Source organism: Squalius cephalus (assembly GCF_949319135.1).
Source record: "Squalius cephalus genome assembly, chromosome: 13".
NCBI classification, from domain to species: Eukaryota; Metazoa; Chordata; class Actinopteri; order Cypriniformes; family Leuciscidae; genus Squalius; species Squalius cephalus.
In genome coordinates this window covers 32,419,940-32,445,381 of record NC_137134.1, presented here as the reverse complement: position 1 = coordinate 32,445,381, position 25,442 = coordinate 32,419,940, and the positions used below count along the sequence as shown (strand labels likewise).

Genomic DNA, 25,442 nt, shown 5'->3' with positions numbered 1-25,442 from the left:
CGAGTAATCTCCCCCTCGCATTCGTCACGGTGTCACTGAGTGAAAAACGCAAAAGGCGAAGCTTGAATTTACAGGTATGTCCCGCTTTGGCTAATGTAATTTCAAGATGGAGGGGCAACATGGCGACCGGCATACGAACCCCTCACCCGTATGTACTTTCAATGGCAGATTATAAACTTAAGAGAATACTTTATTACTTGAAAGAAGTAAATATACATTAATGAGCACATATATTTTTGAAAGAACTAAGTGTTTTTTGCTAAGAATCAACTAAAAAAGTTACACAGTGTAGCTTTAATTCAACCACATTTATCAATTCAATATTAAGCCCAAAATAGTTTTTGACTCACCAATCGGTAGATTATTTGTAGCCTACATAAAATTCATCCGCCGCTCTTTCCTCGTGAAGACGTCGATCACAGCTTTGTAAAACTCGTCTTTACGGGCCTTCAGTTTGCAAAGTCTCTGGCTCTCAATTTAAATTTGTGATCACGGCCGGTGCTGTCATTTTGACTTTGAATTTGGCGCGGGGATTAGGCATGTAGGCTAGCTGTGCTGTAACGTTAATGACGTTAGCTGGTCCACGTCTAAAATGTTACGGAGATGTTACTGGCATACCATATTTACGTCCAAAGGCACAGCAGATTTGTGCTTTTTGCCGTGCATGTTAAAGAATACAGGATTGAAGTGCGCATGCGCAACATGGGTTTTTCGCTTGTCGTCTGCAATGAATGGACAGTAAAAGCACTGCTTATTCTACGATTTGTTTTTTATTTGATTATGCGTAACTGCTACATTTGTCATCATAACGTCTAAATAATTGGAATAACACACATTGCATATATAAATCACAAGAATAAACAGTAAAAATACAAATACAAGTTTATTATTTAATAAACATTTTTTATTTTTGAATTTTGGCAGGATAGGCAGTGCCTAGTTTGCCTACCCAGACCGCACATCACTGCAGGCGATGCAGAGCCAGGGTTGTCAAGATCCTCAAGGACTCCACCTACCCTGTAAACTCACAGTTCAAACTGCTGCAATCAGGCAGACACTTCTGCACCCTGATGGCTAAAACGGAGTAGCTCAGGAGGAGCTTCTTTCCTCAGGCCATCAGACTCCTTAACATGAACATGAAACAAAAAGCACTTTAAGGACTTTCTTGTATGTGACAAATACAATTTGAATCTTGAATCTTTTTATTTGTGTTTGAAGTTCAAATCGAATCCTTGTCCAACAGGCAATGGTTTGTTGGCAATATTAGCCCAATGATATACATTGATCTGCACTTCCAATGTCCAACGGAAGAAGTAAACCATCTGGGTATTTATGGAATACTCATTTCAAATTCCTGTGCATTCCATTGAGATATAAAAATTATGAAGGTAAATCAGTAGCAAAACTCGAGAGCACGTAGATGTGAATTTGAGAACTTGTACAATAAACATTGGTACTTGTACATGAACATTTACACTCACAGCTCCAATGTGAAAACCTGTAAAATAAAAATCTGAAGTTGAATGTTGAAATTTGCACTCGCATACAATAGTCACAAACCTGTATTCTGAATCTGAAGCTGCAGACAAGTAGACACAAATGTGTAAAATGCCATTCACAGAAATACAACGACTGACACAAACTTGTAATATATATTTTGCGTTTAATCTTACGTTCACATTCGCAGTACTGCCTCAAATAGGCACTTGCAACTTCTCAAATCTGTCACTGCAATTTCAAATTTCGCGCCTTGACTTTTGCTACTCTTTTCGCGATATATCAGGTGCAAAACTAACTTGTGCACTTGAAACTCAGAGGCGGTGAGAGAGAAAGGGGGGCGGGAGGAGGGGGGGTCAAAGGAGTCGTTTTATTGGTTGGCACCTAGCCAATGAAATGGGACTTCGATGATGTCACGAAACCCGCGTGCACTGAAACGCTAACATGGCTTAATGCATTAGACTGATATTAAAAGAAATAAACGATATTATCAGACTCAGTAAACACAATGCTAATAATGCATACAGATGAGCACAGAATATGACGAAAGAAAGCAAATGTGTGTTCAGTGCAAATAAACTTGCTGCCTGTGTTTTATTAATACTGTAACGAATTATGTGTTTTTGTTATTATTTTTTTATTTTATAACTGTTGGTCCATTAAGCCTCATTCAGCGTTTTCTTGGTTTTCTATGGGAGGAAAACGTACAATTAAATGCGTTGCGATCATATTCTGTGCTCAATTGCTTTTCTGTGTGCTTTGTTTGTATGGTGTTTCCTGAGTTTGGTCTTTTAATACCACTGTCTCAATTACACGCGTTGTGTTCATATTCTGTGCTCATCTGCTATTCTGTAGTATGCATTATTAGCATTGTGTTTACTGAGTTTGATAATATCGTTTATTTCTTTTAATATCAGTCTAATGCATTGCATTAAGCCATGTTAGCGTTTCAGTGCACGCGGGTTTCGTGACATCATCGAAGTCCCATTTCATTGGCTAGGTGCCAACCAATAAAACGACTCCTTTGACCCCCCCTCCTCCCGCCCCCCTTTCTCTCTCACCGCCTCTGAGTTTCAAGTGCACAAGTTAGTTTTGCACCTGATATATCGCGAAAAGAGTAGCAAAAGTCAAGGCGCGAAATTTGAAATTGCAGTGACAGATTTGAGAAGTTGCAAGTGCCTAATTGAGGTAGTACCGCGAATGTGAACGTAAGATTAAACGCAAAATATATATTACAAGTTTGTGTCAGTCGTTGTATTTCTGTGAATGGCATTTTACACATTTGTGTCTACTTGTCTGCAGCTTCAGATTCAGAATACAGGTTTGTGACTATTGTATGCGAGTGCAAATTTCAACATTCAACTTCAGATTTTTATTTTACAGGTTTTCACATTGGAGCTGTGAGTGTAAATGTTCATGTACAAGTACCAATATTTATTGTACAAGTTCTCAAATTCAAATCTACGTGCTCTCGAGTTTTGCTACTGATTTACCTTCATAAAAAATAAAGATGGCTTCTGACAGTTGGTGGTCAGTTTGTTTGTAAATACCAAGTTCTTGGAAACTTAAAACTTGAAACTCAAGAAACTCTAGATGGCGCAGGCTGATTGGTTCTTAACTCAATTTGGTAGCGATCACAATTTGGTAGTGTTTGGTAGTATTTGGAATACTCTGTTAGTCTTAATTATCTCAACGTTTTCTTCCCGAACTTTGTTAATTAAACATCATTAAATGTGACGCGCATAAAATCCTTGACATGCATAAATAAAAATCACATGACTGATAATGGGACGACATAACTGGACTATAGCGGACCAATCTTTTTGCAAAGCATCTGAAATGCTGTTTTAGTTGTTTTGAAATGCCTGAGCAAAGTCTGTCGTCAAAGTGGTTCGGTATAATTACCTGCCAGAACTCTCTTAACACATTTATTGTGTTTCGTCTGCGTGCACTGGGATGCAAGTGGCTTCTTCTACTTTTCTTATAGTGAGATTTAGTGCCAGTTTATCAGGAAGTGACAATTTTACTCTCTTCGACTCACTGGATGGAAACGGTGCTTTATTTGCAAATGTTTTATGCAATTTACCAATATTGTTATATTTTCTACTTTGGATGGAAGCTATTGCTATAGCTTTAGCTATTGACTCAGAAGTCCAAGTCTGTCAGTATCAGTACTGACTACATCGTTGAGTGTGCAATGACACACACACATTGGCTGGCTGACTTTGGAATAAACTGTTTATTCTGATTAATTCTTATTTCTCTCATGTTTCATTTTTTCTCATGATTATCCTCATCCTCATCTTCATCATCAGGATCAACAAAATATGAACATCTTAACATCACTGAACTCTGTCAGGCACATGCAGGTACGTCAGATATTAGATATTATAACTATGTATGTTGCTTTTACCAGACTGAACCAGACTTACCAAACTTTTAAGATGCCAGAATATTTAAAGGCATAGTTCACCCTGAAATGAAAATCAAGTAATCATTTACTCACTCTGGTGTTGTTTTAAAGGTTGTATCAGTGAATTTGCTCATTTGTTTTTTCAGTCCACATCTGTGGTTGTGATTCTGTTGAAGCTGTGCTCCGATTGGTCGTTACTGCGCTGATGGGCGTGGCTTCTGCGGCTGCAGTTGTTCTTCTGGTCAATGACGTCAGAGCTGCAAGAGGTTAAAAGAAGAAAACAGAACACATATCAAATATTGGGATATATCTTGAAGTTTTAATCTATAAAAATGAATCTATAAAGATGACGAAACTAAGCTTTGCTTACCAATGCTTTCCTCTGAACTGGATCGTAAAAAAAAGATTCATTACCCCCCAATCTTTTCAATATGTTGTAGCCTACTTTGGGGCCATCTGGTGGCTAAAATGATAAACATTTTTAATTTTTAATTTTATTCTGTTATATTTCTCAAAGGAGCTGTTTTATTTTTTTGTTCTAAATTTATGCTGTGTTTTCATTTTGCACTGGTTTAATTGTATGCAGCTGTAGGTGTTTTTTTTTTTTTTTTTGCCAAGACACAACACATTAATATTTACATTTGACCTTTTATCCAAAGCGACTTACAAATGAGCAGAGCAACAGAAAAAATCCAAACAACAATACAGCAACAATATGCAAGTGCTGTGACTAGTCCTAGTTGAGCACAGTATATGTAGTAGAAATTATTTTTTTTTATCAATAAAAATAATAATAGATATACAGAATAGAATAGCAAGTGTTAGCATCAATGGGTGAAGTGTTGACAAAAACTATGCATCTTCAGCCATTTCTTGAAAATAGCTAAAGCCTCAGCAGCTCGGGTTGAGTTGGGCAGATCATTCATCCAGCAGGGAACACAGTTAAAGGTCTGTGAAAGAGATTGTGTGCCTCTTTGGGATAATAGCACCACAAGGCGTTGTTCACTTGAGAACGCAAGCTTGTGGAGGGCACGGATCTGATGTAGTGAGTTAAGGTAAAAGGGAACAGATCCAGTGGTTGTGTAGAATTTATTTGAAATGAACAAAGACATTTGCTTTACTGTTTTCCACCCCCTCTTTCCCCAATGACCATTTGGAGTTACTAAAGGCACAGAGGGGCCGATAGTGATTTTGGCCTGTAGGCCAAGATGCGTGTACTTTGGGGGTCAATGAATTATCACACCTTTAGTACAATGGGGGAAGTTGTAATTATCTGATTAGTCAGCTTGAATGTCTCACATTTGGGTTTATTCACATGGTCAGGGAAAGGATAAAAGAAGATTGTAAAAGTTGCTCTGTCTCTTTGATGCTCTGGCTCTCTGATTCTCTGGATCCCTTTCTTGGGGCTCTCTCTTTGTCTCTTACTCTCTACACTCTCTCTCTCTCTCTGGTAACCTTTTACATATATGCTGGGTACAATTAATGGTATAAGTTATCATCATCTCATACATCTATTTTAAGTGTAACCATAATGTAACCTGCGTCGCGGCGACAGTGCAACCCTCACTTACAAACAGCGAAATATGCAAATGAGCGTGAAGTGCACCACTTCAAAATTTGGACCAGTGACCAGAAGACCAGAATCGCTCAAGAGACTGCGTTAACAGCAAGGGGAGAAAGAATTTATGACAAGCACTCCTTGCGTTAGAATATTTGGGATGATGTATTAAGGAATTAAACATTAAAGCAGTGAAATTTTTAAACATCACATCACACAGTGGGGAAAGAAGGAAAAAAAAAAATATATATATATATATAATGACCAGGAGAACAGCAAGGATTTGCCGTGGAACAAATAAATGTAACCTTAAAGGTGGTATCAGCGATTTCAGGCCCAAACATAAATGATCACATTCATCTAATATTTCGCTAGCTGCACGCCCCATAAGCATGCTGTCAAAAAAACGCGTCTCTCTAGGTAGCCTAGGCTCTGAGATCTGCACACAAAAACAGCTGTTTTCAGTCTGTTTGGCCAAATAATCAAAACCCAAACAAATAGTGTTCCAACCAATCACCGACAGGGGCGGGTGTTGTGAGGTTTTCGTGTGCAGCCGTCATAGGCAGCCGTGCACAAGCTCAAAACCTCACAACACCCGCCCCTGTCGGTGATTGGTTGGAACACTATTTATTTTGGTTTTGAGTGATGTTGATACCAACTGTTTTTGTGTGCAGATCTCAGAGCCTAGGCTACCTAGAGAGACGCGGTTTTTTGACAGCATGCTTATGGGGCGTGCAGCTAGCGAAATATTAGATGAATGTGATCATTTATGTTTGGGCCTGAAATCGCTGATACCACCTTTAATATAACCCTAATTTATATTTCCTATTTAGTTTATAATTATTATTGTTTCTCTCTTTTTTACTACCTATTTAGTTTCAAGCTAATACATTTAATTGACCCTTATTCTATCAATATATGTATATGATTTATTTGTTTACTTATTTATTCAATTTGTTTCTAATTGGCTTATTTAAGGTTAAAGGCACAATATGTATTTTTTTGCTTTAAAAATATTAAAAAAATCACTATATCTATGTTATATATTTTTTAAAGTTGTGTATTTACATTATCCCGACAGTTCCAATTAACTTCTAAATCCAGAGAAATTAATATTTTAATTCGAAGACACGGACCGTGTCTTTATTTCCGTTTTGTCGCCGTCAATGCCGTCATATCCGTGTTGTCTCTGGTTTCCGCTCGTGCTGCCATGGCAACCAGAGCTATGAACCAGAGCCCTCTGATAGACAACTGTAGTTCACAATGTCTATTTGCACTCTGTTGTTGTTTCGTTCAAACATTATGGACCATGGCAAGAAGACTTTGGATAAAAAAGGATAACTAAACCGAGAATCGCTGTGTTTTCGAGATGCCTAGAGCTCCCATAGACAGTATATAAACGAGAGCTCCACATCCGAGACTTCTACAACTCCTACATGTACTTTATTAAACAGGTGAGCACATTTACATAAAACTAATCAATGTTATATAGTTCAACAATGATAAAATATTAGAATATGATCTGTATGTTATTCTAATGTTGATCTAGTTTACTGCTAGTCTCATACAGACAAACTAACACATTCATTTCAACCCATTCAAATGCAGTTTAGAGTGCTAGTGTAATGTTAGACCAAGTGAAACAGCGCTGCGTTACCTCACAAGTTTAATTTGTCTAATAAACTGACCTGTGAGTAGTAATTCTGCGTGTAGTTCGGTAGAATGAAATGTCCATATTCCTTTTATATCCGCGGGACTCGCGTCGCGTTTGGAGCTGATAGCTGTCTCTTAGCAATCCCGAACTGCTTCATATGATATCACAGTCCGCAATGTATCTCGGATCAACACAGTTCAATTCAGATGTGTGCACAATCATACCACTCCGTTCATTCCTTGATTCACAAGCTCGGTCCTTCCTTATGGGCAAATGGCTCGCCAGTTCCCGCTCGCAACGTTTTTTTTCCCAATGTGAAGCAAGCAGGAGGGACAATAGGCTTTATGCCCAGCTCCACTACTTCCTGAACTTCAGCCAGCTCCTTTGTTTCCTGTCTGCCATTATTGGACAAACTGATTAATCCAGGTGTGTCTGATTATTGTTACTGCGGTCAGACACACCTGGATTAATCAGTTTGTCCAATTCTCCTTCAAAATCGTCCGGTGTCCAGGAAATGTGCGGCATCCGACTCAGAAATGACAAAGAGTAAAAAAAGAAGACGAAAATAACAAGAAAAAAAAGGAAAAAGGAAAGAAAGAAAAGACCCAACCTTGCAAAGACAAGGCCAAAAATACAATTAGACATTCCTTTCAAAAAAATATACATCATTAGAGCAGTTAGTCTGCATATAAACAACATTCAACATTTTTTTCCTTTTACTGCAATTCCGTCGTACTTTAGCACATATAGTTTGTATGTGCAAAGAGCTATTTTTCCGATGACGCACTTAGGCCTCATCTGCCCGTATTACATGTGCGTGATCGCGCATTAACTCATAGCTCAAATACACGACGAAATTCGTTAAAATAACCTCTATTAACCACTCGAGGTGACTTTTAACTCTGAAACATTAATTATTCAACACATACATGCAATACTCTTCCCATTATAAACAAAAAGGGTCAACTCCTTTACATACAACTGCATATAACATTAGAATTTAGTATTTTAATACCATTTATCAAGCATTTTACACACAAAAAGAATTATTTAATTGCAACACTCACCAAGAGAACTCAATTCTCGGCTATGAAGGGCAAAACTCCCAACTTTGGATATGCACTCTCTTCGTAGCGGTCAATAACACTTTCACTCGTAACGTTTGACCGATGAGACTCAATCCGCACTTTAATCTAAAAGTCTCTCTATTGTTTCTCTGATTTAATTATTGGTTTGTTCGTTCTAATTCTCTTGTTTTCTTTCTTTAGGATCGCACCAGCAGCGTCTCTAACTTGAACTAGCCGCTTCAGTGTCTCGCAAAAAGTGTTGCATCACCCTTCTTCTTCTTCTTCTTCTTCTCAGGTTTAATGGCGGTTGGCAAACCAAACTTAAATGGTGCATTCCCGCCATCACCCTTCTTCTTCTTCTTCAGTGAATTTTATTGGCAGCTTGCAATCTTTGTGCATTACCGCCATCTACAGGATTGAGGTGTGATCACATTGGGAAATCATAAATAAATGTGCATATATATATATATATATACATATATATTAAAGAAAAAAAAAAAAGGAGATCAGAGCCCAAGCTTCAGCTAGCGCTGCGTGTTCAGCTCCTCCAGCTTCAACCTCAGCTCAAACCTCCAGAAAAATAAATAAATAAATAAATAAATAAATAAACAAATAAATAAATAAACTAAAGTCTTCTTGCTAATTGTGTTTCTTTTAGAAATTCTATCACTGCTTTGGTTGTAGACTGTGTTCCAGGTAGACTCAACAAGTTGCTCAAAGTAACAGAGTTATTTGTTACCCTCTTAAATATTTCTCTCTCTTCAGAGTACTGCCTACATGTCAGAAGTACATGCTTCACGGTTTCTGTTTCCGTACAATATGGGCACAATCCTGTCTCATGTTTCCCTATTGTGTGTAAGCCACTATTCAGTCCTGTATGTCCTAACCTTAGCCTGGTGAACCAGGTTTCCTCCTGTCGTGAAAGTGAGCTGATCATTTTAACTGTTATATTCTGTTGAATACTATATAAGTGCCTACCTTTTTCCCCCTTATCCCATTTATCTTGCCAGAGTTTATGAATACCATCTTTAATTATTGTTTTCAATTCTGATTTGCTGAGTGGAACCTGTACTTCTACTTGTTCTGCTTTAAGTGCTTCTTTTGCCAACTCGTCTGCCCTCTCATTGCCCTCAATACCTGTGTGCGCTGGAACCCAAGCGAACTGTAATTTTAGCTTCTGTTGAGTTATCCTGAAAATCATCTGATGAACTTCATCTAAAAGATCCTGTCTGCTTGCAGATTTCCCAGTCTGGATGCTAGTTAGGGAGGACATAGAGTCTGAACAAATAACGGATTTATATGGCTTCACTTCTTCTACCCACTGTAGTGCCATTATGATGGCTATCATCTCTGCAGAGAAGATTGAGAGGTGGTTTGAGGTTCTTTTTTGTATTATAACTTTATATTTAGGAATGTATACAGCCACCCCCGTTTTACCTGCTGGTTCTTTGGATGCATCTGTAAATATTTTTACTGTATCATCATACATTACTTCTAGGTACTGCTGTACACTTTGATACAATCCTGTCTTGATTATATTTTTAGCTTCTAGATTAACTACAGGATAGCAGAAAAACCAAGGTGGAATTGTGCTCAAGTTGACATTTTTGCTGCAAGGTATAGTACTGATTCCCATGTCATCTGCCTCTTTATTGCTGTTCCATCCAAAACTACTGTTCACAATGCGACCATATTCCCAGCATTCTTCTAACACCAGTTTTGTAGGATGTGTACTTCCATGCCCTTGTAAGTTTACCCAATATGCTAGAGAAAGTTTTAACCTCCTAAGATTTAAAGGCATCTCCCCTACTTCTACTTGCAGCGCTGGGATAGGTGATGTTCGGAAGGCTCCACTACACAGCCGGAGAGCTTTGGCCTGCACCCTGTCCAGTTCAGCTAATGTAGTTTTTGCTGCTGTTTTATATACTGTACATCCATAATCAAACACTGATCGGATTAATGCAATATAAATTCTTTTCAAAGAAGAGCCTGACGCCCCCCAGTTATACCCTGAAAGACACTTCAAAAGATTGATTGCTTTCTTACATTTGTCTACCATTTTCTGAACATGATTTTTAAAAGTAAGTTTACTATCAAACCACACACCAAGATATCTTAAGACACTAACCTGTTTGAGAGATTGTCCATATATCTTAAGATCTATTGTGGGTTTTACCCTTTTCTTAGAAAAACAGATGAATTGCGTTTTTTCCACTGAAAGGTGGAACCCCCAGTCAAATGACCATTTTCCAACCTGACTAATTGCTGTTTGCATCCTTTGCTGTAAATTGTCAATATTACGGCCCCTAACCCACAATGCTCCATCATCTGCATATAATGCCCTATTTATCCTTTGGTTCACTCCATCAAACACATCATTAATCATTATATTAAACAGAATTGGACTGCATACACTACCTTGTGGGGTGCCATTTTCTATTGGGTATGTGCTTGATGACTCTGACCCTATCCTGACTTCTATGGTTCTACCCTTTAAAAAATCTCTGACCCAGTTGAACATTTTACCTCCTATTCCCATTTTATTCAACTTAATTAAAAGTCCTTCTTTCCACAGCATGTCATAAGCCTTCTCTATATCAAAAAAGGTTGCCAAAACAGATTCTTTGTTAACTTGTGCTTTACGTATCTCATTCTCCAGGCAGACTACCGGATCCATAGTTGTTCTTCCATTACGGAATCCACTCTGATATGGTGTGATCAGCCCTCTGCTTTCTAATTTATACACTAACCTTTTAGTAATCATCCTCTCCATGAGTTTACATAGGTTAGACGTTAATGCTATTGGTCTGTAGCTTTTGACATTCATTTTATCCTTTCCTGGTTTCCCTATAGGCACTATTATTGAGTGTTTCCACCCAGTAGGCAGTTTTCCTCGTTCCCAAATTTTGTTATATAAAACCAATATCACATTTTTTGCCACATCAGATATTTCTTCAATCATTTTGTAGCATATCCGATCTCTCCCTGGTGAGGTATTTTTAACACCTATCAATGCTCTTTTTAGTTCAAACAGTGTAAAATCTGCATCTAGTGAACTCTCCCCCACTACTTTCATCCCCAGCATATCTTTATTTTCTTCAATGGTCCTCTTTCTTATAGCTAGCTCTTCACTGGAGAGGTTCTGTGAACTATGTATCCTTACAAAGGATTTTGCAAGCATCTCAGCTTTTTCTCTACTGGTTACTGCCTCAGTGCCATTATCTCTTAATACTGGTAGTGAAAAGTCCCTTCTTATGCCACCCATCTTTCTGATCATTCCCCATATGTCATTAATTTTTATTCCTGTCCCAATATTACTACAAAAATCTCTCCAATATTTCCTTTTAACTTCTCTTATAATTCTTTTGGCTTTAGCCTGTGCTCTTTTATACTCCAATAAATTATCAAATGAATGATTAGATTTAACAATTTTAAAGGCTTTATTCCTATTTTTAACAGCCTCTCTACACTCATCAGACCACCATGGTACCATTTTCTTCTTCTTTGCTCCAGACGTTTTACCTATTGTTTCCTCTGCTGACTCATATATTATGTTAATAATCATATTATTCAACTCCTCAATGTCGTCACTCAAATTTGGCATGACTTCAATTAATTTGCTGCTTGTTTTAAAATTATACAGCCCCCAATTAACCCTTTTCATTCTCCATCTTGAAATCCAATTTTCTTCAAAACTAATGTTTTGACTCCTTATTTTAACCCAGATAGGATAATGATCACTGCCCATTGCATTGTCACTGCTCACATCCCATGTGCAAGTACCTGCTAGTTGTTGCGACACAAAAGTAAGATCAATTGCAGATTCTACACCATGAGCTACATCATACCTAGTGCCTCTTCCATCATTTAGACACACTAACTGATTATCATCCATAAACTCCTCAATGATATACCCATCTCTATCTGTTGTAGCACATCCCCATAGAGTATTATATGCATTAAAATCTCCACATACTATAACTTTGGAATTTTCCACATCACATACACTCTCCAACATGTCCCTAGTTATTTTTTGACAAGGATTATAAAAGTTTATTATTCTATTTTTAATTTTGTTGACCCATGCCTCAATTATAATTACCTCAAGCTCTTCACTACTGTTGATAGTTCTATAGTTAATACCATGTTGGATGAAGGTGACAACTCCACCACCCATAGCAAGGGTTCTATCCTTACGCACTGCTGTATAGCCATACAATGTAAATTCAAGTGAGGGTTTTAGCCAGGATTCCTGAATGCAAATAATGTTAGGTTTAACTGATTGCTCCTGAATATGCTGTTTTAGTTCTTGTCCATTTGCAATTAGACTCCTCGCATTCCACTGTAGAATGGTTAGCATCATTAATCTCCACCACCACATGTTGATTGTGTATCTGATATCCCCGTTATAAGTGTTGCATTAATAATCTCTACTGACATCTCTTCCATTTCCAAGTACTTTTCTGCCGCTTTTGCAATTATTTTAGTTCTCTCTGTTCGGCTACATGCTTGGGCAGAGCAGTTAATGATTTCTACCATGAACGCTACAAACTTTCTCTTTTCCACTATAAGTGTATCCTTGGTAACATTGCAGCATTTATCTATGCTTTGAACTGGTGGTTGAGTCACAGGTGCTGATCTACTATTGTTGTCATTAGATTTTACCTTTCTAATTGCCTCAACGTATGTAAGCTTTTCTTTTACCTTCACGTTCTGAATCTGAACCGCTTTTTTATGTGCATCACATCCTTTGTAGGCAGCACTATGCTCTCCTCCACAATTACAACACTTGATTTTAACTCCCCTCTCACATTTCCCGTATTCATGTTCCCCTCCGCATTTAGCACAACGGAGTTTACTCTTACAAGCTGCTGCAATGTGCCCAAAACGCTGGCATTTAAAGCATCTCATTGGGGGAGGGATATATGGCCTTACTATATAGCTGACATACCCAATTCTGATTCTTTCAGGGATTTTGTCTTCCTCTAGAGTCAACAATACAGATAGGCTAGGCCCCTTAACACCATCTCTTGTGAAAGGTAAACGTTTAAAGGGACACTTCACCCATTTGCATTAAGCTTTGCATTGTTAGAAACCCAGTCATACTATTGAATGGTCGTGCAACACTCTCTCATTTTCCCCTGAGATGGGAAAAATCTGTTATTTACCTCTTACACTTCCTCCTACAATGACGCAAAAATCGTCATTTTGCGTCATTGTAGGAGGAAGTGTTAGAGGGGGGGATTTCTGTTAAGACTACAGACACTAGAGCTGTGTCCCAAAGTGAAGGCTGCGTCCTTCGAAGGCCGTATTTGAAGGCCGGATGGCCGTATTTGAAGGCCGATTGCGTCACCGCGGCGAGACAAAACGTCACAGCGGCGCGACGAAGGACGTCCCAATTCAAAGGGACTCATAAATTTTGGGGCATCTCGCCCGGGGGGCGGGGTTACGTCCTGCGTCACATCTCTAATGCGGGTTCTCGTCGACCAGGGTCAGCGCGCACCATAGCGCACACAGGCAGGCATAGAACTAGCTAGCGAACCTAGGTCTTAAATCTAATAAGTTATGTTTTTACAAAACGTTTTTGATGGAAAAGTGGTGTTTAATTTCCATAGTCTTTGTTTAGTGAACGAAAGCGAAATCAGGAATTGCGGTCTTTCAGTTTGTTTATCGTTGCCTAGCTACCAAGGGTTGTACAAGATGTTTTTTTTTTTATTGTTTTTTTTATTGCATTACAATATAAATCAATACAATGGAAATAACACAAAACAATGAACATGAACATGTGGGGATACAGAGAAAATGAAAGTAAATAATAGCAGTAAATAAAATACAATTACAATTTACATACAGGATGTTTTCAAAGCTTTTTTATTGGAGGGGATTTTTTGAAGTGAAGACAATAATAACTGTAAATCATAAGCAAAAATTTTGCAACTAGGTTTGAATTTAAGGTATCTTGCTTTGTGAATATGGTATTTTCCCATCATACAGAAAAAGTTTAATATATCATCTAGCTTTTTATTTTCAGAGACATCAGAGTGAAAAATAACCTTACTGACAGAAATATTACATAACTGATGAAATGCAAGAAATATGGAAGCTGAAATTTGAAGCCAAAATTGTTTAGTATAAGAACATAAGTAAAATAAGTGTAAAATAGATTCTTCCTCCTCTTGGCAAAAATAGCATAGTGGGGAAATATTACAGTAAAATTTACTTAGATATTTATTACAAGGGTAATAACGGTGAATATTTTTTAAATGGATTTCTTCTATTTTATTATGAAACAAAAATTGTTTGGCACTGTCCATACCTTATGAAAAGGGATATTTGGGAAAAGCGCTAACCATTTAGGTTGTACAAGATGTGCTGTAGCCTTAATTATTTACAATGGCCAAGTCGCGTTTCATATTAACAGATGAATAGGCTTCGCTCAGTTTATTAAATACATCCAACCTGAAATGTCTCTTACAAACTATGATGGGACAATGAATCAATACACTGACATGGCAATGCTAGACAGATAGTCTACTTTGTTTGCACAGTCCTACCGTGATTTTGTCACTCTTCTCTTCACTCCTAGACCTGCGTCTGGTGACAGCGGGGAAACTTTTACCTCGATAAAGTTAGGCCTACTTATTGTATTGCAGAAAAGAAAAGTAAACTTCCAGTAAACTCCAGTTAACCAGTTCATGTTTCTTCTTTAGGTGATTCAAGCAGTAACGACTAATTAGACTCAATACTGCTATTACAGGTGGAATTATGAAATAGAAACAGGCCTTAATGCAAGATTTTAAGCATGTCAATACACAATAAATAGAACATTTAATTGATAAATTAATCAATAAGTCAGGACAGCCCATTCATGCAGGTAGTGAAATAGTTAAATCAAATACAAATACACAGTAAGGTTAAGGTTGTTAACCTTAACCCGTTATCAATTAAAAATATATTTCATGGTGTGCATGGTGTGTTAATTGTTTGTGTATGGTGTTTTTTTTTCTTTCTTTTTTTGTTTCTTTCTTTTTTTTGTGTGTGTTTATTTTGTATGATTACTTCACACATGTATTTGTACTCTGCTGACTAATGCTGATCCATGTGTTGTTGGTAAGGGATTGGGGGTGGGGGGTTAAGGGACAATTTGACAAATGCTGTATATATTTCCCTATGTTGAAAACATTGCATTACAAAAAAAAAATTACAAACAAAAAAACACATACACAAACAATTAACACACCATGCACACCATGAAATATATTTTTTAATTGACTTGATAATGGGTTAAGGTTAACAACCTTTTTTTTTTTTACTGTGTATTTGTATTTGATTTAACTATTTCACTACCTGCATGAATGGGCTGTCCTGACTTATTGATTAATTTATTATTTAAATGTTCTATTTATTGTGTATTGACATGCTTAAAATCTTGCATTAAGGCCTGTTTCTATTTCATAATTCCACCTGTAATAGCAGTATTGAGTCTAATTAGTCGTTACTGCTTGAATCACCTAAAGAAGAAACATGAACTGGTTAACTGGAGTTTACTGGAAGTTTACTTTTCTTTTCTGCAATACAATAAGTAGGCCTAACTTTATCGAGGTAAAAGTTTCCCCGCTGTCACCAGACGCAGGTCTAGGAGTGAAGAGAAGAGTGACAAAATCACGGTAGGACTGTGCAAACAAAGTAGACTATCTGTCTAGCATTGCCATGTCAGTGTATTGATTCATTGTCCCTTCATAGTTTGTAAGAGACATTTCAGGTTGGATGTATTTAATAAACTGAGCGAAGCCTATTCACCTGTTAATATGAAACGCGACTTGGCCATTGTAAATAATTAAGGCTACAGCACATCTTGTACAACCCTTGGTAGCTAGGCAACGATAAACAAACTGAAAGACCGCAATTCCTGATTTCGCTTTCGTTCACTAAACAAAGACTATGGAAATTAAACATCACTTTTCCATCAAAAAACGTGTTGTAAAAAACATATTAGATTTATGACCTAGGTTCGCTAGCTAGTTCTGTGCCTGCCTGTGTGCGCGCTGACCCTGGTCGACGAGAACCCGCATGAGAGAAGTGACGCAGAACGTAACCCCTCCCCCCGGGCGAGATGCCCCAAAATTTATGAATCCCCCAATTCAAAGGCTGCATCCTTGGAAGGTCGCATTTGAAGGCCGATTGCGTCACCGCGGCTCGATGAAGGCTGTCCCAATTCCTGCGAAGGCCGTATTCGAAGGACGGTTGCGTCATCGCGCCGCGACGAAGGCTACCCTGATTCAAAAGCGACGCCAAATGCGCCCTTCGTTTCCCCGTGAAAAGAAGGATACATAAATGGACACTTGGCGGCCTATTCTACCCCATAAGTCATTGCGCGCCGTTGACGACAGGCCGGCGGCCGAGACTAGAGATCGGTGGTGGACAGCAAATTCACATTTAAATGTAAGTATTTTGTTTTCATTTACTCAAATAGCTAGCGAAACCACAGTTAAAGTTTATTATAAACTTCATCTTAACTCCTTCGTCATCATTGCATGGCTTCATTTGTCAGGTAGTTTTAGGCAAAACTTGTGGTAATAAAGTTAACGACCTATTTGTAATATTTGCACTAGTCTATCTCACTTGTGTATTATAAGAAATATCACTCACCCTATAAAGCCTAAAACAACCAACCCCCAAATTTGGTTTTTACTGTTGGTCTAAATTGGTATTGATGTGTCATAATTTGCAGTGTTAACAATGCACTTAAGATTGCACCCCTGTGTTAAGTAACGTTACCCTTTTCTGCTTTTTTAGAACAGTTCAGTGAAAAATGGGTCTGGGGAATCTAACTCCCATACAGGCACAAAATAATATATATATATATTATTTTGTGCCTGTATGGGAGTTACATTCCCCAGACCCATTTTTATATGGGTATATAGTTTTATATACATAAGAAAATTAATACACACATCTTTGCTGAAATGTATTGTGCTGTTGTATTGTGCTGTTGTTGTTAACAAGCCGTGGTTAATTTGCTCTGCCTTAGATTGCACGTGTCCTGGGACAGGAGAGGGTGTGAGTGGGAAACCCACTGCTGAAACTTGGCCCTGGTTTGTCCTCATGGATGAGGTGTTGGGACAGAGGCATTGCACCAACCCCCCTGTCCTCATCGCCTCAATCCCTGAGGACACACCAGGGCCGAGTTCAGCAGTGTGTGACAAGAAGAGGAGGAGCCAGAGGCAGCACCAGCACCAGTAGCACCAGCATCAGCACCAGCACCACGAAGAAGGCGAGATGGAGAGGACGAGTTTTTGGACTTGATTAGAGAAGACATGGGACTGCAGAGGCGAGGAGAGCACAGGAGAGTAGGGAGAGGATGGACAGGCTGTTTTCTCTTCTTGAAAGAATGATTGAGAAATATATATATATATACAGTATATAATCTTGTTTAACTTTTTTTTCACCTATATTTTTTAAAAGGAAAAAAAAAATCTGTACATTTATTTTTATGCAACTTTAAATGTGTAAATAAAAGAGAATTCATTGCTCTGGACATTGTTTATTTTTGTAATGATAGTCATAATTTCTACATGAAACAAATTCTTCTATACCTTTTTTCCCCCCAACTATTTACAACATACGTTAAACATATCAAATTAAACATAAACATTTAAATTTACAGTACATAAAATAAGAAAAATGATGTAGACTTTTATTCGGCTGAGTGGGAGACCCTGGTGTGCTGCTGGACCGAGATGGGCTGCACAATAGAGACCCTGGTAAGGCCTCCTGCTGGTGGGACATCATCTGGGACGGTCTCCAGTGTGTTTGACTGCATATTTACACTATCCACTAAGTTGTCTACCAACAGGTTTGCAGGGCTGACTCATGGAATAAATATTGAGATACTTTATTACACTAAAGTACTTTTAATAACCACTAATACCAAATTGGCGAAAAACTACTAGTCATATTTTATTTTTATTTTAAACCTTAGTTAAGCAATTTTTTTTCATTATCTTGCATACTCTAATGTACTTAAGGCATCAAGAGTAAAAGTAAAGGAATTCTGCATTTCTATTACTGCATGTTGCATTTTACTTAATAATATTTTCAAGGTTGATACATTTAAACTATATACTTTTGTGTAGTTTAATGTAAAACAATGCATCATATTGTAAAATAACAGTTTTATAGTGTTGCTGTCCCGTGTGGGAAAATTACTTCGAGTATTAACGAAGTATGTAGTTCCTTACCACCACTGGTTATTTTGAAAATTAAAGTAACAAAATGTAGGCCTATTGTCACAATATTAACAAATTGTTGCTAACTACAGCTCCGTCCCATTTCAAAGGGCGCATCTGAAGCGCTCGGACCGGTCTAGCCTACGGAGGATTGTTCTTGTCGCCTAGCAACAGTGACTGACAGCTGCCGATGAAGAGCGGGAGTAACATCCGCACTCAACTGTTTATATTCAAATGGGGTTAAAAATATGTGTAAATATATTTACCATGGTCCATTTATGTGCATAATAAAAATAATACACTAGCCTACAAAATCGCATCAAGGTAAGATATAAATAAACATTTGAATCTTCGGCTAAGCCGAAAGTATGACCTGAAACATCCTTAATACCATTTCCTCCAGTAAAATATAAAACATAAAAATTACAATAGCCAGTTCTGGCTCCATAGCATATCAAATGAATTGTCAGGATGGCAGCATACTCTCGCACCGTTGCTTGGCGCCTGGAGCGGTAATCGGGAACACCTGGCTGCGCAATTAGGAAATCCTACGGAGGCTACATGGTGCGTCCTTCGGAGGAGGAATAGGCTGCATCCTTGAAGTCTTCAGTCCTTCGAAGGATGCAGCCTTCACATTGGGACACAGCTTAGTTTCTCATCTTTCCCAGGGTGGGGCGCGCTCACGCTACAGACCTATTACAGATCAGTGGGTGGGACTTTACTCTCTGAAACTGAAAGCAATATCCTCCATCTTGTTTGAAGCTAAGCTAACAGGCGCTGTGGAGACAGATGTAAAGTTATGACAATAGCGGAGGAGAGTGCTCAATATGATATAGAAGAAGAGGATTTCGGAAGTCTGATGCTTGAATCAGGTGTTTGTGGCTACCTTTACAAGCTGCATTATAGCGAAGAGCAGCCGAGGCAGAAGACCTGCCTGCCGCGGACGAGGAGCCCGGACTGGCTCGGGTTAGGGCGGACCGGTGGCGCCGGTGATCTCACAATGCAGCTACGAACCGCTACGAACACAGAGATAGAGTCCGTCTGCGGCAAAGAATTTCAACGATGACAATTTCTCCTGGACGAAATCTCTGAATCAGACGAGGACACGGACGTTTGTGTTGAGAACTATCCTAGTTTCGCACCGCATATGTTCTGACTGAACATCCAGGTACCATGCAATAATTCACCTTTTCGAAAGAAATACAAACGAGGAGTAATGCACTATATGAGTTCGCCAACTAACTAGACATTTTGTGTGAAATTGAAATGAATTTCAAGCTCTGGTAGTAGCTAGCCTTGTAGACGGAAGAGTGATTTCTCTTATAGGCAGATATGCGCTTTCTGGATTAGTGGGAGTGGCTTGCGGAGCTGTGCAATGTGGTGCATTGTGGGAGTTGTTGTCTTTCATACAAATGCGTTCTGAAGTTATTTTTTGTCTTTTCTCGTTCACGAAGGCACCAAATTCAAAAATTATTTTACATTTCGACTACATATATGACCCACTTTAAATAAAAAACAATGTTCAAATGGGTGAAATGACCCTTTAACTCTCGTTACTCGCACTCCTCTGATATTAACCCTGATTTCTTCTTCAGTTATCTCAGTCGACACTCCAGATATTACACCCATAACCTTCCCTCTATCTTCCCATACTTGTGGCTTAACCTCTTTCCCAAGCAATGATTTACATTTCATTAATCCATGCTGCTGTACTATATTTCTACATATAACCAGTAGATTCCCATCTCGTAAGGTTTTAACAAACCGCACGTCACCTACCAGCTTGTGAATAGCATCACTAACCTTCAAGGGATTTGATGTACAAGGAGATTGAAATCGCAGAATAACTTTAATTTCTGAACTTTGTTGTTCATCTCCCTTATCTCCATCAGATTCTCTCTGCTTTCTTTTCATTTTTTTTCCGATTCACTATCCTCCATTCTTCGTTGTTTGAATTTCCCTCGTTACCCGTGTCTACCTCAATCTCATTTTCTTCATCCACGTCACTTCCTGCACCTCCCGGATCACACCTCATTCCTCCCAACTCAGCCATCCCTAATCTTGCATCACCCTTGCCCTGAGTCCATCTATTAACCCTCTGATGGTCCTCGGTCATTTCCCGAATAATTTTCTGTTTTGAAATTTTAAAAATCACAGCTTCATCGGAAGGTTATGAAACTTGGTGACTTTTCTGGCATTAGGTATGTGAATACAAAAAAAAAAATTGAGGTCATGATCCGAGCATGCTAAGTGGTCGTAAACAAAAAGAGTCACACTCGTGGTCTTCGGTCAAAAATGACCGACCCATAGGAAATTAATGGGAAATTTACAAAAACACAAAAATTCTCTGAATTTTTGTCTGTACAATCTACAAATCGGCCACGATTCTAAAAAAAAGTACACCGCAGTAAAGGGGTGACACTCTACAACATCAAGAGTGCAAAAAATTCACACCCACCCACACACACACACACACATACAAACACACGTTTATACACACCAATAAATTCAGATTACAAAAATCTGTTTTGAATTTTTAAAAATCACAGCTTCATCAGAATGTTACGAAACTTGGTGACTTTTCTGGCATTAGGTATGTGAACACACAAAAAAATTGAGTTCATGATCCGAGCATGCTAAGTGGTCATAAAAAAAATAGTCACACTTGTGGTCTTCGGTCAAAAATGACCCCCATAGGAAATGAATGGGAAATTGACAAAAACACAAAAATTCTCTACAAATCAGCCACGATGCAGAAAAAAAGTGCTCAGCAATGAAGGGGTGAAGCTCTAAAACATCAATAGTGAAAAACATAACATAATTAATAATTATAATTAATATATGTATTATAATTAATATAATAATTATTAAAATTATTAAAATAATAATTAATAAAATGTTATAAACCTTGGCAAAAAGTATTATTTGAGAATTTCTAAAAAAATACATTCAATCCACATCTTAAAAGTAAGTACTTTGGTCCAAAAACAACTAGAATTCACAAACATCTCCATTTAGAGCTATACAGGCATCTGGTAAACCCATGCAATAACATGTTTTATTTAATTTTATGTTTAATAAATTGATTAATTTTTTTTATTTTTTTATTTTTCTGAAAGCCTAGTCTCTATTTTACCCGAAAATACTGCATAGAATAAAAAAAAAAAAAATAAAAAAAAAAATCATTATTCTCATAAATATTAATAAGTTCAATCAAATTGTCTCAAAATTCTAAATTAAAAAGAATAAATATTATAGAACAAAAATAAATTGCATTGGTTTTTACTGGGATGGAGGAAGTTTCATTTTTAGGTGTCCGGTCATTTATGACCGGGAAGGCCCCCAGTGTGACTGCTAAACGAAGACCATCAGAGGGTTAAGGCGGGGCTAACTCCCACTCGTTGAATTGAACCAATCTTTGTCTTGCTAAATTGGATAACTTTTCTAAATGAGTTTTATTATTTTATTTTATGCATTTTCTTATTTTCTCTTAGAATCTTAAACGTTCTAATTTTTTTCTTTCCCCACAGATATTAATAAACTAATTGTTTTATATATTCACAAGTGTTAGTCTTTTTTTTCCCTCTCTCTCTCTCCTTACGTCAACAGAATCTCTCTAGTGACCTGGGTTACAATAACCATATTTTGGCACTAAACCTTTTCAATTACAAAGGATGTGCTAACTAGTTTTGATCTGGTATGGACGTTTGTTGTTCATGTGTGTCAGTGCATGTTTTGATGTATAGGAGTGTGTTTGTCTTTTTATGTTCTGCCAATATTCATTTCAAAGTTTGAATTCCTGTTTACACAAAACAGTTTTACCTGTGAAATACTGAATCAAATGTTGATTTTGGGAAAAAAGAAAAACAGATCTCAAACCAAACTGTAAGATCTTACTGCCTATACATTTTGTGTCTGTGAAATATGAATTGATTAATAGGCATGCGCAGCTCACTGGACATGATATAATTATGCTGTGATGCTGCAGACAGTGCTAGAGTCAGAAAAGCTATTCTTGATGTTCACACCTAGGCTTCAGATCCTGCACTCTTCTCATGAAACACATATCCTGTTTCAATCACGGGAGTAGCTTTAAGATGAATTGCATTATATGATTTACTGTTTAAACATTTATTTTATCATGCAGATGTCTGATGCTTGTTTATTTTTTTATTTTTTTTCATCCGTTTTGGGGAGTTACAGAGAGTAGCAAAGCTGTTAACAAACTGTAGACTTTTCTCTTTTGTCCCAGTATAACGAAGCAGTGCTGCAGTCCAAAGGACAAATGCAGTTACTACACATTTAATTAAAAATGTAAATACTGTGATTTGTTTTGTGATTGATGAGTTTTGTTGTGGATGTTTAGTGTGATAATGAGTTATAATGTCATGTGACTAATCACTCTATATTGAAACTACTTCCAGAAGGCAAGGTAACACTTTTAAAGAGCCTCCAACAAATCTGTTACTGGGTAAATCTACAACATTATTATTAATGAATGATTGTTAATGTATGACCTTGCTTTTGTCCACATAATGGTTTGGTTACAACATTCAACAGAAGGGACTGACTAGTTATGGTATCCAGATAAACTCTTTCTTCTTTAAACAAACTGTGCACACCACAGCATAGAGCGTCATCTATTGTCCGAAATAAAAGTCCAACCACTTGCACTGAAAGGGATTCTTCATCCTGAAGTGAAAATGAAGTCATATATTATTCACCCTGGTGTTGTTCTAATGTTGTCCACTTCTTACTTTTATGGTCCACAAAAGAAAAAAAATGTCCCGCTCGCACTTGTCCATGCTGGCAGTGAATAGTGATCAGTATCAAGCTTTTCTTTTTAAAAGATGCACAAGTATCACATGATGATCCCATGTGACACATGCTGTATATCTGTATAGTGTTCTGGGGGTATGATAGGGTATAATTTGCTCAAATAATGACCATTAATAGCATTTAAACAGTTTATTGCACACAGACAGTGTAAAGAATGGTCATATCACACAAACGTTCATTGAGGGAAAAGAGTGAAACAGTGACAGAGCAATGTTTCACATTCATTTTCTCCATAAGGACTCCAGAAAAATCACAAAGTTGTTGTAAACCAGTTGTAAAGAGTTGTAAACCAGTTCCAAGATGAACCACAACATTGTTGAGATTCATCCGCTGATCCTTGATGACTGTGTGTGTGTCTAAATGTGTTATTGAGATACTTCATATTATCTGATTAATTACACATCTAATTACACTGTATGTAATCAATAATGTCAACAATATCAATAATGTGAAATTATTAACATCATCTACATAATCATAAAGATAACTGTAAAATTAATTCATATACATGACATTTTTATTACAATTTAAGCATGTTATTGTATAGTTTATACTATTTTTACAGTTTCAGTCTAAACATGTTACTTCAGCTGATGTTTTTTTTTTCATTAATGGTAAACGTTTGGCACCCTGTACTGCTAATGGATTTTTTTTTTTTTTTTTTTTTTTTCAGTGTGTGTCTATGTAAGAAATGTAATTGTTTACCACTGTATTTGTTTTGAAGTCGCCATAATGGTGATTAGTGTCCCATTAGCTTGGGATCTTAGACCTTGTATATTCATATTCAAATTTCAGAAAGTCAGAAATGTGACAAATGGAAACATTTGTTAAATTTTTGAAAAGCAATATGAAATAAGTCAATTAGTTGATTTTAAACTATTCTTAGCATGAATATGACTCACTTTCATAGTGAAGCAACTGCTGAGATTAATCTTTAACAGATCTGACAAAACCAACATCACCTAATGATGTACAGACACACACAACACAACATTTGGGGGCGGGGTTTCAGAGAGAGGGCGTGTGTTTGGAGGCAGGGGCGTGGCCTAATTCAGTCTGGAGGAAGTTAGCGAATAGTTAAGATTGTCAACACTTGTTTTCCACACATCTTTACTGCAGACACTCACATGTTTTTAGACTGACTGGAACTATTTCAGACCCGCTGAACTGTTGGAAATGTTTCACACATTTGCTTTTTGCTGTCTGTGCTGTTGCTGTCTGGTTGGTAAGTTAGACAAGTTTATCATTTTTTTACAGTCGCATATTGTTTATGTGGAGCTCTGATGAACTTCAGTTCCACCTCACTGTTGAATTAATTTCTAAAATATTAAACTGAACACTAAAATAAAAAATGTACAATATAAGAAGCGTTTCAGATAACTGTTCTCCACCGTTTCCATCTTTTTTCATTTCTATCTTTATACCTTCTCAATTTTTTTAATGATTTCAAAACTCCTTCAAACTTCAGTTAAAGCTTCATTAAAACAACTTAAAGTTGAATGTGTGACTGAGAGACTGTTTCTGTGTGTTCTTCAGGAGTGTTTGCTGACACAGATGCAGTGAAGTCAGTGTCAGTGATGGAGGGAGATTCAGTCACTCTAAACTCTAGTCTCACTGAAATACAGAGAGGTGAAGAGATAATGTGGACATTTGGAACTTACGGGTCTCTTATAGCTAAAACTGATGGAGTGAGAAATACGATCTATGATAATCTTGATGGGAGATTCAGAGACAGACTGAAGCTGGATGAGAAGACTGGATCTCTGACCATCATGAACATCAGAACTGAAGATGCTGGAGTTTATGAAGTTAAGATCAGCCGCAGCAGTTCAGAGACTAAACACAGATTCACTGTTACTGTCTATGGTGAGTAGAGAAATACAGCTCACTCTATTATATATCACAGAAGTAGCATTTTATTGTTATAATTCTTCTTGATACTACAACATTTTTTTGTGATCTTTGAAATTTCTCTATGACACTGTATTTCCATTTTAAATATTAAAGGAGAACTCCGGTCAATTTTAACATTGAGCTCATTTTTTTGTACATTTGGAGTGCTGTCAGTACAGAGAACAACGACAAAAATCGGTGTTGCCTACACCGAGTTATTCTATTTTTAAAATTTGCACCCTGTTGACTTCAATAGGGCAAGTACTAAACCTGCTTTTAGCCTCTTAACATC

General features: G+C 37.4%; 1 protein-coding gene across 1 annotated transcript in view; it reads left to right on the top strand.

The window, feature by feature from the left end:
* The window catches only part of LOC307169642 (uncharacterized protein), a gene marked incomplete at both ends in the record, with an annotated part of 160,440 nt that extends 135,309 nt beyond the window's left edge, over positions 1 to 25,131 (top strand). The window contains one exon of the mRNA XM_079890370.1: positions 24,794 to 25,131. Coding sequence (XP_079746496.1) covers positions 24,794 to 25,131 — 338 coding nt within the window. The remainder of the gene's footprint in view (positions 1 to 24,793) is intronic.
* Positions 25,132 to 25,442: the final 311 nt, after the last annotated feature.